The sequence below is a fragment of the Nannobrachium achirus genome (assembly GCF_963921795.1).
Source record: "Nannobrachium achirus genome assembly, chromosome: 3".
NCBI classification, from domain to species: domain Eukaryota; kingdom Metazoa; phylum Chordata; class Actinopteri; order Myctophiformes; family Myctophidae; genus Nannobrachium; species Nannobrachium achirus.
In genome coordinates this window covers 59,765,402-59,777,833 of record NC_137812.1, presented here as the reverse complement: position 1 = coordinate 59,777,833, position 12,432 = coordinate 59,765,402, and the positions used below count along the sequence as shown (strand labels likewise).

The 12,432-nt window shown below is 40.9% G+C and overlaps 1 protein-coding gene across 1 annotated transcript; it reads left to right on the top strand.

Annotated features, from left to right (window-relative positions):
* Positions 1-281: 281 nt before the first annotated feature.
* On the top strand, positions 282-11,686 carry LOC308282351 (hsp90 co-chaperone Cdc37-like; the record flags this gene model as incomplete). Its single annotated transcript, XM_080722698.1, has 8 exons — positions 282-398; positions 2,885-3,187; positions 4,916-5,021; positions 5,733-5,848; positions 6,880-7,002; positions 7,774-7,956; positions 9,898-9,969; positions 11,528-11,686. 8 exons carry the CDS (start codon positions 282-284, stop codon positions 11,684-11,686), a joined length of 1,179 nt encoding a protein of 392 aa, XP_080578824.1.
* Between the last annotated feature and the right edge of the window lie 746 nt (positions 11,687-12,432).

Here is a 12,432-nt window from a genome sequence, read left to right as displayed (position 1 = left end):
GTATTAAGAGGTAAAAGTAAGTATTTACTCACTTATCCAACAAATGAAACATGACGTAAATGGGCTCACAGCATTTAATGCGTTGCACTCTATACTCTATGGTTGCACTGGCAAGTATAAGGGAGATTAAAATGAACAGCTTGTTGTCAGTCGGCCTAAGAGGATTTGTGTCTTCTCTAGCCTTAACATTTCCGGCATTTAAGTAAGGCTTGTTGTCTCTCAAACGACAGCTCCTATATCGCTTTTACGGTTGATTGTGAACACGCAGCAGGAGTGTGAGGATGTCGATCTGCACCGGTATTGATTACAGCGCCTGGGATCACATCTACGTCTCGGACGATGAAGATGTGACTCATCCCAACGTGGACACCGCAAGCTTGTTCAGGATGAGACACCGGGTAGACCAGACACTTAATGATGAATTGACATAGAGGTAGGCCTAGATAAAGAGTAGAGTAAGACACTTAATGATGAATTGACATAGAGGTAGGCCTAGATAAAGAGTAGAGTAAGACACTTAATGATGAATTGACATAGAGGTAGGCCTAGATAAAGAGTAGAGTAAGCAAGTGTTACCCCCTCCCCAGTCAATGACCCCTCCACCACCCAGTGTTGATTTCGTCGACTATAACAATGACGAAAAATGTTTGTCGACTGTGTTTATTACACGGACGAAAACGAAATAAAAACTAAGCTGTGAAGACTAAAACCAAGACTAAATATATTGACAATTTCGTCAACAAAATAAAAACTAGACTAAAATGTTAGGGAGGGACAAGTGGAGAAGAAAGTAATTTTATGTTTGCTCTCAGGTGTTGAAAATAGCCGATCTACAGTCGCAGCGTGACGCGTTGTGAGCTTGTAGAAATACATTTCAGTTGACTAAATCAACTGCATATTTAGTCGCCTAAAATCTTATGATATTTAGTCGACTAAAATTAGACTAAAACTAAACCTTTTCAGGTGACTAAATTATGACTAAAACGAAATGACATTTTATTCATAAGACTATGACTAAAACTAAATCAAAATTTGCTGTCAAAAACAACACCGCCACTGTAAGTGATTTTCTTCATTGCCATAGCGTTTGTTCAGTAGGAGTCTCGCTGTCTCTCCATTATACAGGATACAGAATAAACAAGTGAAATTGGAAACAAATGAAGAGACAATTTTTAAACTGGAACACTGTAAAATTGAAGCTGGGAAATGGGTACTCTCTCCTGATTGGGTTAAAGTGGCAACCCACCTGAAAATACTGAAAACAAACACTGCAGCAATGATTCTTCTCAAATAAAACCTTAGTTTTAACGAAAAATATAATTTGGCATTAAAGTAAACAAAATATGTTTATTTACAAATGTTATTTATCTAATGTATGTGCATTCAGACCACTGAATTGCCAGCCAGTGTTCATTTTTCATGAATTCACAGTGGTGGAAAATAATAATTCGAGTATCAATACTGCAATATAGAAATACTCTGTTACAAGTAAAAGTCCGGAAATTCAAAGTTTTCTTGAGTAAAAGTACGAACGAAAGTATCAAAATATATTTAAAGTACCAAAGGTTATTTTCAAATATCCTAGGTATAAAATAGGGTTAAAGTGGATTAATTTATGCTTTATAATATAATCAATTATATCTGCAAAGTAACTAGTAACTAAAGTGTTCAAATAAATGTAGTAGAGTAAAAGTACAATATTTGGATCCGTAAAAGTACAGAAGATTTGAAATACTCCAGTAAAGTATAAAAAAAATCTTATTGTAGTGCTCACTCATGATGGTGTGGCTTCCTGACAAGATATGTTCATGAGTAGGCTATACATTTTAGCTTAAATACTCTGACCGAAGAACTGATGGCATTTATAGAATTTGACCAGATTGTAGCTAAATTAAATACACCCCTACTTATATACATACTGGATATGCTGCCCCCTCGTGAGTCTGACTCTGGGCGCATCCTTAGGTCCTCAGATAAGGCCCTCTTGGAGGGCAGACATACTAAAACCTGTTAACCGGGGGTGATCGGGCACCCAGGATGCGGAATGCACCGCCAATGCAGCTAAGGTTAGCACCATCCTTCTGTTTAATGTTTTTCATAATTGCTTTTTATGTCATAGTACACAATGTTATGTTGTTATTTGTGAATCAAACTGTTAGTTTTTGCTCTGTTGTATGTGCTTTTAACCTTGTTCTGTGCAGAAGTTTGTTTTGAAAGGTGCTATACAAATAAAATGCATTATCATTATCATAAATAGGATAGCCTACTTCAAGCCCTCCATGAAATTATACTTGTGTGAATTATCATTTTATTATGAAATGGCAAAACTCTACATGCCTCTTAATTTCTAATTAGCTTAAATGATGTCTAATTGTCAGAATGCCTATAGGTGGAAGGTATTGTGTTGATTTCAGTGTCATGGCTCCATCCATTCCTGTTGTGGATTAGTGGATTAGACATGAGATTATAGCCTTATACTGGTGATAATGGGGTGAAATCCAAATAACACCCAATATGTGACATGATTAGGACCTTATCTTAGGCCATCTTTGAGGACCCCTGTTAACCTCGTTTCAACCTGGGCAAACAAAAAACATTTTCTAAATAACTCACAATTCTTCCGCATCCACAAATGTTCACACATTTTGGATCATCATAGCAGAATCTACAAGCTGTGTAGATCAGCTATTAAAAAAGGATAACTAATAAGTTAAGAGGTTAAGCTATGGCCTTAGGGATCGTCAATATTCTTCACCCCTTTTTTGTGCCAGTGACTTATATGAGTTAATGAGTATCCCTCCATCATTTTGTTTCTCCACACTCCACTCATTCATTCAAATGTATTTCATTTATCTCTCTGATCCACTCTGGCCTGACCCAACAGTCCCGTTTGGAGCGAATGGCAGAGTTTCAGCAGAGAGGTGAAGATTTGGAACATAACTTAGAAGAGTGCAAGCGGTGCATAGGGGAAACACAGGGACGACTCGGAGAGCTGGGAGAGAATGGAGAAGGAGTAAAGGAGGGCCAAGAGGATGAAAGCAAAGCTCAACTAAACGAACTCCAGGAAAAGTTAAAGAAACTGAGGAGGGATGAGAAGAAGTTTGTCAAAATGCTGCAGGAATATGAGAAAGAAAAGAAGAAACTACCATGGGATGTCGACACGCTCAGTAAAGATGGCTTCAGCAAGGTGAGGGAAAGATCTCACTGGGTAGCACTATGACTAAAGCCACGCACAAACAGGGGCATCACAAGGGGGGGAAACGTGGGACTGACTTACCAGGGCCTAAGGTGGAGGGGCCTCAATTATTTTATACTTTAACTATTGAAAAATAGCAGATATACAAGCTCACAGTGCGGCACCGAGTGCCGTGCTGCGAGCTTCTAGATCTGCTATTTTTTTAAAGTTGTGAAAATGTGTGCAAATCTTTCAATATAGGCTATGTACTTTTTTAAGCAAACATTTGTAACTCAAATTTTGCTTCTGGGGGGTCCCTGGAACTAACTATTTTCAGATGGGAAACATAGGTTTTTCAAAAAACCTTAGAAGGATTTGAAATATTCAAAGACTTGCACAAATTTCCTTGATTTTTCAAAAATAGCAGATCTACAAGCTTGCAGCGCAGCACTCGGTGCCCCGCTGTGAGCTTGTATATCAGCTATTTTTCAATAGTTAAAGCACAAAGTAATGCGTAATAATGCGTTCCCAGTCTAAATGGGTTAAACCCGCTCCCCCTATGAAGAATATTCATGGGGGGGCCCACAGTGAATTCTTGTGCCCAGGGCCCACAATTTGGTGCGACACCCCTGCGCACAAAGCAAGGTTTTGACTAGAGCTGTGAGTGAATGTTTCATTTTTGGAGCGGTGAAAGCGCTCCCAATAGACAGGTATGTCCGTGGGTATGTCCCTGGGTGGGTGGCTGGGTGGCTGGCCATGTCCGTAGCCTGGCAATACCTTGAGTGGCCACACACAACACACTAGTTAAAGGAGGGGCGCTGTTTTGTGCAGGCCAGGCACACTCACCACTCACTCACACAGACACACACACGCACGGACGCACGCGCACACGCACGCACGCACGCACGCACGCCACGCACGCACGCTCAGATTCACCGCTCCACTTCGAACCGAGGTTTGATTTTTTTGGATGGGTTTTATTATGGCTTCTGCATACTCCACCAAATACATTCTTAGTCAAGCATAACAGTCATAGGAATTTATCTAATATTCGATTTGAGTTGATTTAATCAACCAATCTGTAAAATTGTGTTTTCCACTGACAATCGTGCAGAGACCATGGCATTATTAAGTTGGTGACGTCTAAAGTTGTTTCACAATGGCTACTGCCTATACTGTATGATCTTACAAAAACTTACATCAAGAAATAATTAATTCAGCATGAGAGAAAGCATAACACATTTCTAATCAACTAATAAAGTCTTGGTCGACTAAAGCTTACCATACTAGAAGTTTGAAATATACTTTTAGAACACGCGCCAAAAATGCGCCAAAAAGACTTACTGGGGCCGTCATGACTAAAAAAAGACGGCTTTAAAGGAGTAGTTCACCCGCAAAATGACTTTATTTCTATTGATTACTCATGCCATGGAGACTTGAGATCAATAATATTTTTAGTTTTTTGTCCACTGTTAAGATAAAAATGTAATTACGGTATAGTAAATTTACCCCCATTGATTCCAGATAGAGACCCAAATGCATTTGGGTCCCCATCCGGAATCAATGGGGATACATTTATTGTAATCAAATTATTGTGTTAGGAATGTCAATGTCATTAATGTCATATGACAGCCAGTCACTGAAGAAGAAAATCTGTTATTTTCAGTGACACAATCGTATGAAAAAACTAGAAAAGATCTTTAACACATACCTTGATTTTGTCAACTTTCTGCTTTCCAGAGTGTAGTAAACATCAAGCCAATAGCAATGGAGGAGACAGAGGAGGAGAAGGAGGAGAAACACAAAACCTTTGTGGACAAGTATGAGAAGCAAATCAAGCACTTTGGTGGGTTTTAGGAACACGTGTTCTGTGTTGCTCTTCCTTTGTCTTTAAAGAGGTGGTGCCATAGTTTTGTACTTTTTCTGTTTTTCATGTGTCTAGGAGGTTGAAAGTACTTCATTAGACCCCCTTATGTTTTTTTTTTTAGAAATGATGTATTCTCTTAGTATTTGTTTGTTTTCTCGTGGAGGCTGCCACCTTGTGGTGAAAAGTGTCAGTTAAAAAACACAGATAAGATGACATCACAGAATCAACTCCTCCCCTATTTACCATTCACCCAACACTGTGGGGTGTGGCTATATCAGCTGGGTCACCACCCACCATGCCATCCATGCATACTTAATGAACTGGGGTGTGTCCACATAAAAACCCAATTCTAACTTTCTGTATACGTTTTTTTGAAAAAATCTTCCTCCTAGTATAATCATAATACCTGATAATCATGTTTTATAGGGGGGGGGGGGGGAATCATGGCACCACCTCTTTAAAGGAAAATCTTGACACGTGTGTGTGTGTGTGTGTGTGTGTGTGTGTGTGTGTGTGTGTGTGTGTGTGTGTGTGCGTGTGTGCGTGTGTGCGTGTGTGCGCGTGCGTGCGTGTGTGTGCGTGTGTGTGTGTGCGTGTGTGTGTGTGTGTGTGTGCGTGTGTGCGTGTGTGCGTGTGTGTGTGTGTGTGCGTGCGTGCGTGTGTGTGCGTGTGTGGGTATGTGTGTTTCAGGCATGATGCGGCGCTGGGATGACAGTCAGAAGTACCTGTCAGATAATACACACCTGGTATGTGAGGAGACGGCTAATTATCTTGTCGTCATTTGCATTGATTTGGAGGTGGAGGAGGTGAGTGGACTTGATTGATCTACTTATGTATGGAGTGATTGATTGATTGATTGATTAATTGATTTTATTTGGTAGGTAGGAAACACAAACACAACCCAGAATAACAGTTACAGTATAATAAAATTCTCATTTCCAAAGTGGTACTGCCATTAAAACCCCATACTTAGTTGCCTTTTGGCCCCCAGGGCTCTACTAGATCCTCTCGTGTTTCCATCTAAAATATTTTTTTAGATCAGGACAGCTGGCGTAGTCCCATTCCCGACGATCTTTGCTGGCGTCTATCCCTATCTCTCTCCCTGTTTCCTGTTTGTCTCAATGTGATCTATACATAAAGCCCAAAAAGTATCTTAAAATTAATGATAAGTGAGTTAGTTAGTTGTGGCCTATCAGTTAAGCCAAGCTCAATCTGGGGACCCATTTTGTGGACCGATTTCTTTTTTCATATTTTTTTCCAGTTGTGCAGCATATAATCTGTTCTGAGAGATTAAGCCAAACTTGGTTGGCCAATGGATACATCGGATGAACACAACGAACACACTGAATTTGTGCGTTCGCCTCAGACCCCCAGTCAGACAGATACAGATATTGGTGGCACACAGACAAATTAATAGTTTGATGAGAAATATTCACAGATGTATTTTTGGATGCTTCAATGTAGCCTGACAGCGCGTCACAGGTTCGAGTCCCGATCACAACAGCCTTTGCTGCGTGTCACTCCCCATCTCTTTCTCTCCCCATTTCCTGTCAGCCTACTGTCCTTTCAATAATAAATACATAAAAAGCCCCAAAATGAATCTTGAAATCTCTTTATAGCCCATCTACAGGCTCGGCTTGTAGATGGGCTGTATTTGCTAAATGTTCACCCCAGAATAGGGACGCTGGGTTCAAGTGGTTAAAAGTCTAGCAGGGGCAGGTCATTAGAGAAATACCTGTGTAAATACTATACTGTATGTGTGAGGGAATGCATGCATGCCCTTCAATATGATTTAGTCAAGATAATTTTTTGAAGACTGCATGTGTATGTATTGCAGAAACACGCATTGATGGAACAGGTGGCTCACCAGACTATAGTGATGCAGTTTATCCTGGAGATGGCTCGGGCGCTGGAGGTTGACTCACGAGGTTGCTTTCGAGGGTTCTTCTCCAGGATTAAGGTCTGTGAAGGTGTAGACCTACTAGTTTAGTGTGTCTGTGTGTCAGTATCTATTAATGTGTCTGTTATCACTCCCTGGTATATTTATGTCTGTATGGAGTGCCAAGTTGGTCAATATTTATACAATTCTCATTTACAATGGCTGTTAGTTAGGCGCGGACTGCTGGCATAGCAGTCCGGTCACCTAGGCTCCAATGTAGCCTGACAGAGCATCGCGGGTTCAAGTCCCATCCCCGAAGATCTTTGCTGCATGGCTATCCCTATCTCTCTCCTGTTTGTCTCTACTGTGATTTATAAATAAAGCCCAAAAAGTATCTTGTGGCCTATCAGTTAAACCAAGCTCAATCTGGGGACCCATTTATTTTTTATTTTTTTTCCAGTTGTGCAGCATATAATCTGTTCTGAGAGATTAAGCCAAGCTTGGTTGGCAAAATGGATACATCGGATGAACACAACGAACACACTGAATTTGTGCGTTCGCCTCAGACCCCCAGTCAGACAGATACAGATATTGGTGGCACACAGACAAATTAATAGTTTGATGAGAAATATTCACGGATGCATTTTTGGATGCAATGCAATGCCAGTAAAAAAAACAACAACCTCAGTGTGTGTGTGTGTGTGTGTGTGTGTGTGTGTGTGTGTGTGTGTGTGTGTGTGTGTGTGTGTGTGTGTGTGTGTGTGTGTGTGTGTGTGTGTGTGTGTGTGTGTGTGTGTGTGTGTGTGTTTGTGTGTGTTTGTGTGTGTTTGTGTGTGTGTGCATGAACTTCAGACAGCAGACAAACCATACCTGGATGCATTCAATAATGAGCTTGAGTCATTGAAGGAGCGTGTCCGCAGCTGTGCTCAACTCCGCATTGAGAATGCTATGAGGGAGTATGAGGAAGAGGAGAGGCAGAGGAGGCTGGGACCAGGTGGCTTAGACCCTGCTGAGGTCTACCAGTCACTCCCTGAGGTAAACGCTCACAACCCAAAACACTTTGAAAAATGTACCGGTGTACTTGACAGAATCCTGGAAAAGACAACGCACTATTGCTCAAAGAAAATAAAACTAACACGGTAACACCTGACATGATTTCAGTGAAATGGTTGCAAGCTTACACCATTGAAGCTTTTGACAAAGACAGCATGTTGAAACGCATTTTCACTAAATACTGTAATTTCAACAGTTGTTGCAGTGTGTTCTTTGGAGTTGGGATGGCAAGCACACAATGTAACTTGAAAAGATCACCACAAGCACTCACTTAAAGTTCTTTTAGGATCTCTTATTTATTAAATGACCCAGCAGCAGTGACGTATTTTCTTTTTCAAGAACACAAAGGTGACATACTGTACCATAATGTTTATTCAACTGACAAAAAATGGCAACCATGGCTGGACATTACACTTGACCCTGTATTAATAGTGCCCACTGCTCCTAATAGTTAGGATATGTTTAAGCGGCACTACTGTATGTCACTTTTCTTTTAATTAATAAAACTAGCCCTTACCCGTTCAAAGATATGAGCTCCGAAATGATGTGCAGTGTGTGGATTATGGGATGTGCACTGTGCACACAGTATATGAGGGATGGAAAGTAACTTTAACTGGTGCTTGCATGCTAATATGTAGGAGCATCAATGTAAGAAATACCCGTTCCATTTAACGGCTACAGAGATACTGTGTACCGATCTGCATGATTTTGGACAACATCTGTAACAGGGCCAGAACCACCCCCCCCCCCCCCCCCCCCCCCCCCCCGCCCGCCCGCCCGCCTGCCCGCCTGCACCCCCCCCCCCGTGTGTGTGTGTGTGTGTGTGTGTGTGGGTTTGTGTGTGATTGTGCATGGCCTGAACAACAGCGCCCCTCCCTTAACATGTGTGGTCACAAAAGGTACTGTAGGCTAAATAGATATAGATACACCATAAAAATGCAATTATACAGCATACGATTTGTGAAAGTGACAAACGGGCTTCACAGTTATGTCAGGTGTGTTCATATGCTGATGGTGATGCGATTTCAGATCAATTGCTCCAGCCACTGAGGAGAAACGCGGTTTCAGACAGACAGACACTCAGACAGACAGACAGACATTCGGAAAATTATATGTTAGATGTAATGTGGTCCAATTTGTATGGTAGAGTATATTAATACAATATAACATGTAATTACCTAGACACAGAGAGAATCTGACACAAATTTTGACCTGATGGTTAAGATTAAATGTATCCCCTGAGCAAGCAGGATTTGCGCACTAAACCAGGTTAAAATCCGGGGTAGAAGATGAAAATTTACTTGGTGCATCTTTAAATGCAGAGGAAAGGATTTGCGTTTGTGCAAATGTACTGTGACAGAAAATACTCATAAGGAATGTGGGCCTTATTATTATTATTATGAGTAGTAAGGTATGGGCATGGGCATCCACTACAATAGAGGTAATACCATGACATTTTAAATATAGACCAGGGGTCTTCAACAGGGGGTCCGGGACCCCTAGGGGGTTCTCAGAGTTACTACAGAGGGTCCCCCAAATCTTTGGTTGATAGAAACTTTTGTTCTCCTTTTTTTTTATCACCATAGCGTCCATATTCTGAGAACTTTAGCCAAAAATAGAACTGACCATTCAAGAATCCAAAATACACTGAAGATTGTGCTGTCATTACGCTGTCAACAATGAAACTATATGGAATCTATTAACAGGTTGTGGGTTCCTTGCTTCATCTCTCTCTCAACTAAGGGGTCCTTGGACTGAAAACGTTGAAGACCCCTGATCTAGACGTTTTGAATTTCAATGTCAGTAGGCCTATAAAAAGTTGCAACCTACCCTTATTACCAAGGAATGTAGCAGTGCCATGCTGTCTGGCCTGTGAGGTGTTTGTCCTTGCTTGCAGGTTGATGACCCTTTCTGTATTCATAGGAATTGCAGAGGGGTTTTGATGAGAAAAACATTGAAATGCTTCAGGAAGCTATGAGCAAACTAGACATCACGGTAAGTGACTTTGGGTGTGTGTGTGTGTGTGTGCGCGTGTGCGCGCGTGTGTGTGTGTGTGTGTGTGTGTGTGTGTGTGTGTGTGTGTGTGTGTGTGTGTGTGTGTGTGTGTGTATGTGTGTGTGTGTGTGTGTGTGTGTGTTTGTGCGTGCGTGCGTGATTCTTGCAATTTGAACACTATTATGAATTTTGTGCATAATTATTCTTTTCTCTAAAATCCGAACACGGATCTACACACTTAATTTCCTCATGTTTAAATAATACCGTTGATTTTCTACACCTTGCAGATTGATTTGTTACAGTAGGACTGGAACAATTTATTCGAGGAAATGTCTTAAGTGTGTTTTCTTTCACAAAAACAACCCAATAACAAAAATTGCAGCCTCTTGAAATGTGGAAATTGTATTGGCCTATATGACACACATGCATGTTTACATTTATCGCTGACCCAGACAATAAAATAACACATTGTCATTAGAGAACATTGTAGGACCCATGTGGAAAAGTGACTTGGGGAGCATAAAACATAATTATGGCCTTTTCCACTACAAGGACCAAGTGAAACGTGTCTGTTCTGGAATTTTTTCCATAGACAGTAGCCTCTACAGCACAGTTTCATTTAATCATATAAGGTTGTCAGAACCTAAATGTGGGGCCTGCTCAGGAGGCAGTACTGTACTGGCTGCCTTGTGAGCAGGGGCGTCAATTGGGTATGGCAGGGGTATGCAGCTGCCATACCCTGGGTCCAGGGGGGAAAATAAAAGTTACCTTTAAATATAAATCCATGAATGTCTATCTGCGCTGGTTATTATGTTGTTAATTTACAGTAAAATAACTACAAATGCAAAATGTAACAAAATGGTCACTTTGACTATTCTCCACACTTCTCCCCATCTTGAAAAATGGTATATTCTCAGGTTCCGCAGATCAGCTGTGCAATGCATTATTGTTAATTGTGGCACATTTACTAACATGCCAAGTTTAGCTGCACTTGAACAACCGTTCCAGGCTGCCATATCCAGACCAAGAAACCGTAGAAACCTGTGTAAAAAAACAGCCAAAATTCGTGAAAATAGCCGATCTACATGCTCACAACGCCTCGCAACCAGAGCCACCTTCAGAGGTGGCTCTGGTTATGGAAACGTGAACAAAAACCATCACAATTACAACTAAAGGTCCTGTATTCTAAATGTTACTTGTATACAAGTACAAAAGTATTAGCATCAAAATATAAATCATTTAAAATCCCATTTCACTCTTTTTTTTCTAAATATAAAAAAACGTGTCAGCTCATAACGCATTGCGATGCGTTGGGAAGTAGTTATTTTAGATCAATTACGAATAATCCAAATCTGCTAATTAACTATATGTGTAGCAGAGCACAAATACAATTAAAAATGATAAAATTAAAAAACATGGAAATATTCCATTACAGAAAAAGTCCCTCAAAATGATATACAGTAAGTATAGTACTTGAGTAAATGCACTTAGCTAATTTCCACCACACTGATTATAATTTGTCTGCCTGGAACCTGAATAACTTGAATTCTCTTCAAAGGAAGGAAAATATCACCTGATGAGGTGCATTGACTCTGGACTCTGGGTCCCTGACTCAGGAAGGGATGATGACGAAGATGAAGAAGAAGATGATGATGACGACAAGGATGAGGATGAGGAGGGTGCCGAGGGAGGAGAACAGGAAGGAATAGTTGAATGAAAAGGAAATGTCTGCAGTGGAACGACTACACAGCACAATCGTCAGTGTTCATTTAAATCCAAAGAGTTTACAAATGCAACCAAATCCATTTGTACCCCGTAAGGCAGTTGTTCCCAAACCTTTTAATTTCAAGGACCCACATAACTCAGAATTACCTGTAAGGCACTTCTAGGAATCTCCCCGAAGGGGACCATTTGGATTTGAGTTTAAATAATAATAATAATAATAGTTACCTACTCCTCCCGCGAGGGAAATTCAGATATCGCAGCCCAACCCAGCTGCTTTTTTCAGCTTAACCTAGTGCTGCCCACAAGGAGCGTGAGGGGGAGGGGAGCAGTGATGGCTGGAGCGGGGAATTGTACCTGCGACCTCTGGGGCCTCCGGAGTCCTAGGTATGGACACTAACCACTCAGCCATCTGCTCTCGTAAATGGGTTTAAAGTGTCTAAATGTCATAATGTTACATGAGAATTAGATTCACAGTGGTGATATTGAAATACTATAAGATTAGTAATTGTTTTTGTTTTGTAACACATTCAATTATAGTGATATTAAACTACTCCTCATTTGGTTGGCTCAACTATTTCACATCTCATATCAGTGTCCCAAGGACACAATCATTTGATAGGCCACTTTGGGGGGTAAATGAGGTGACAGGCCAAGTGAAACTTACTCACACACTCATGTAACGTTGGGATTCGAACTCGGGTCTCTCATGTGAAAGTCCAACATCTTAACCACTAGACC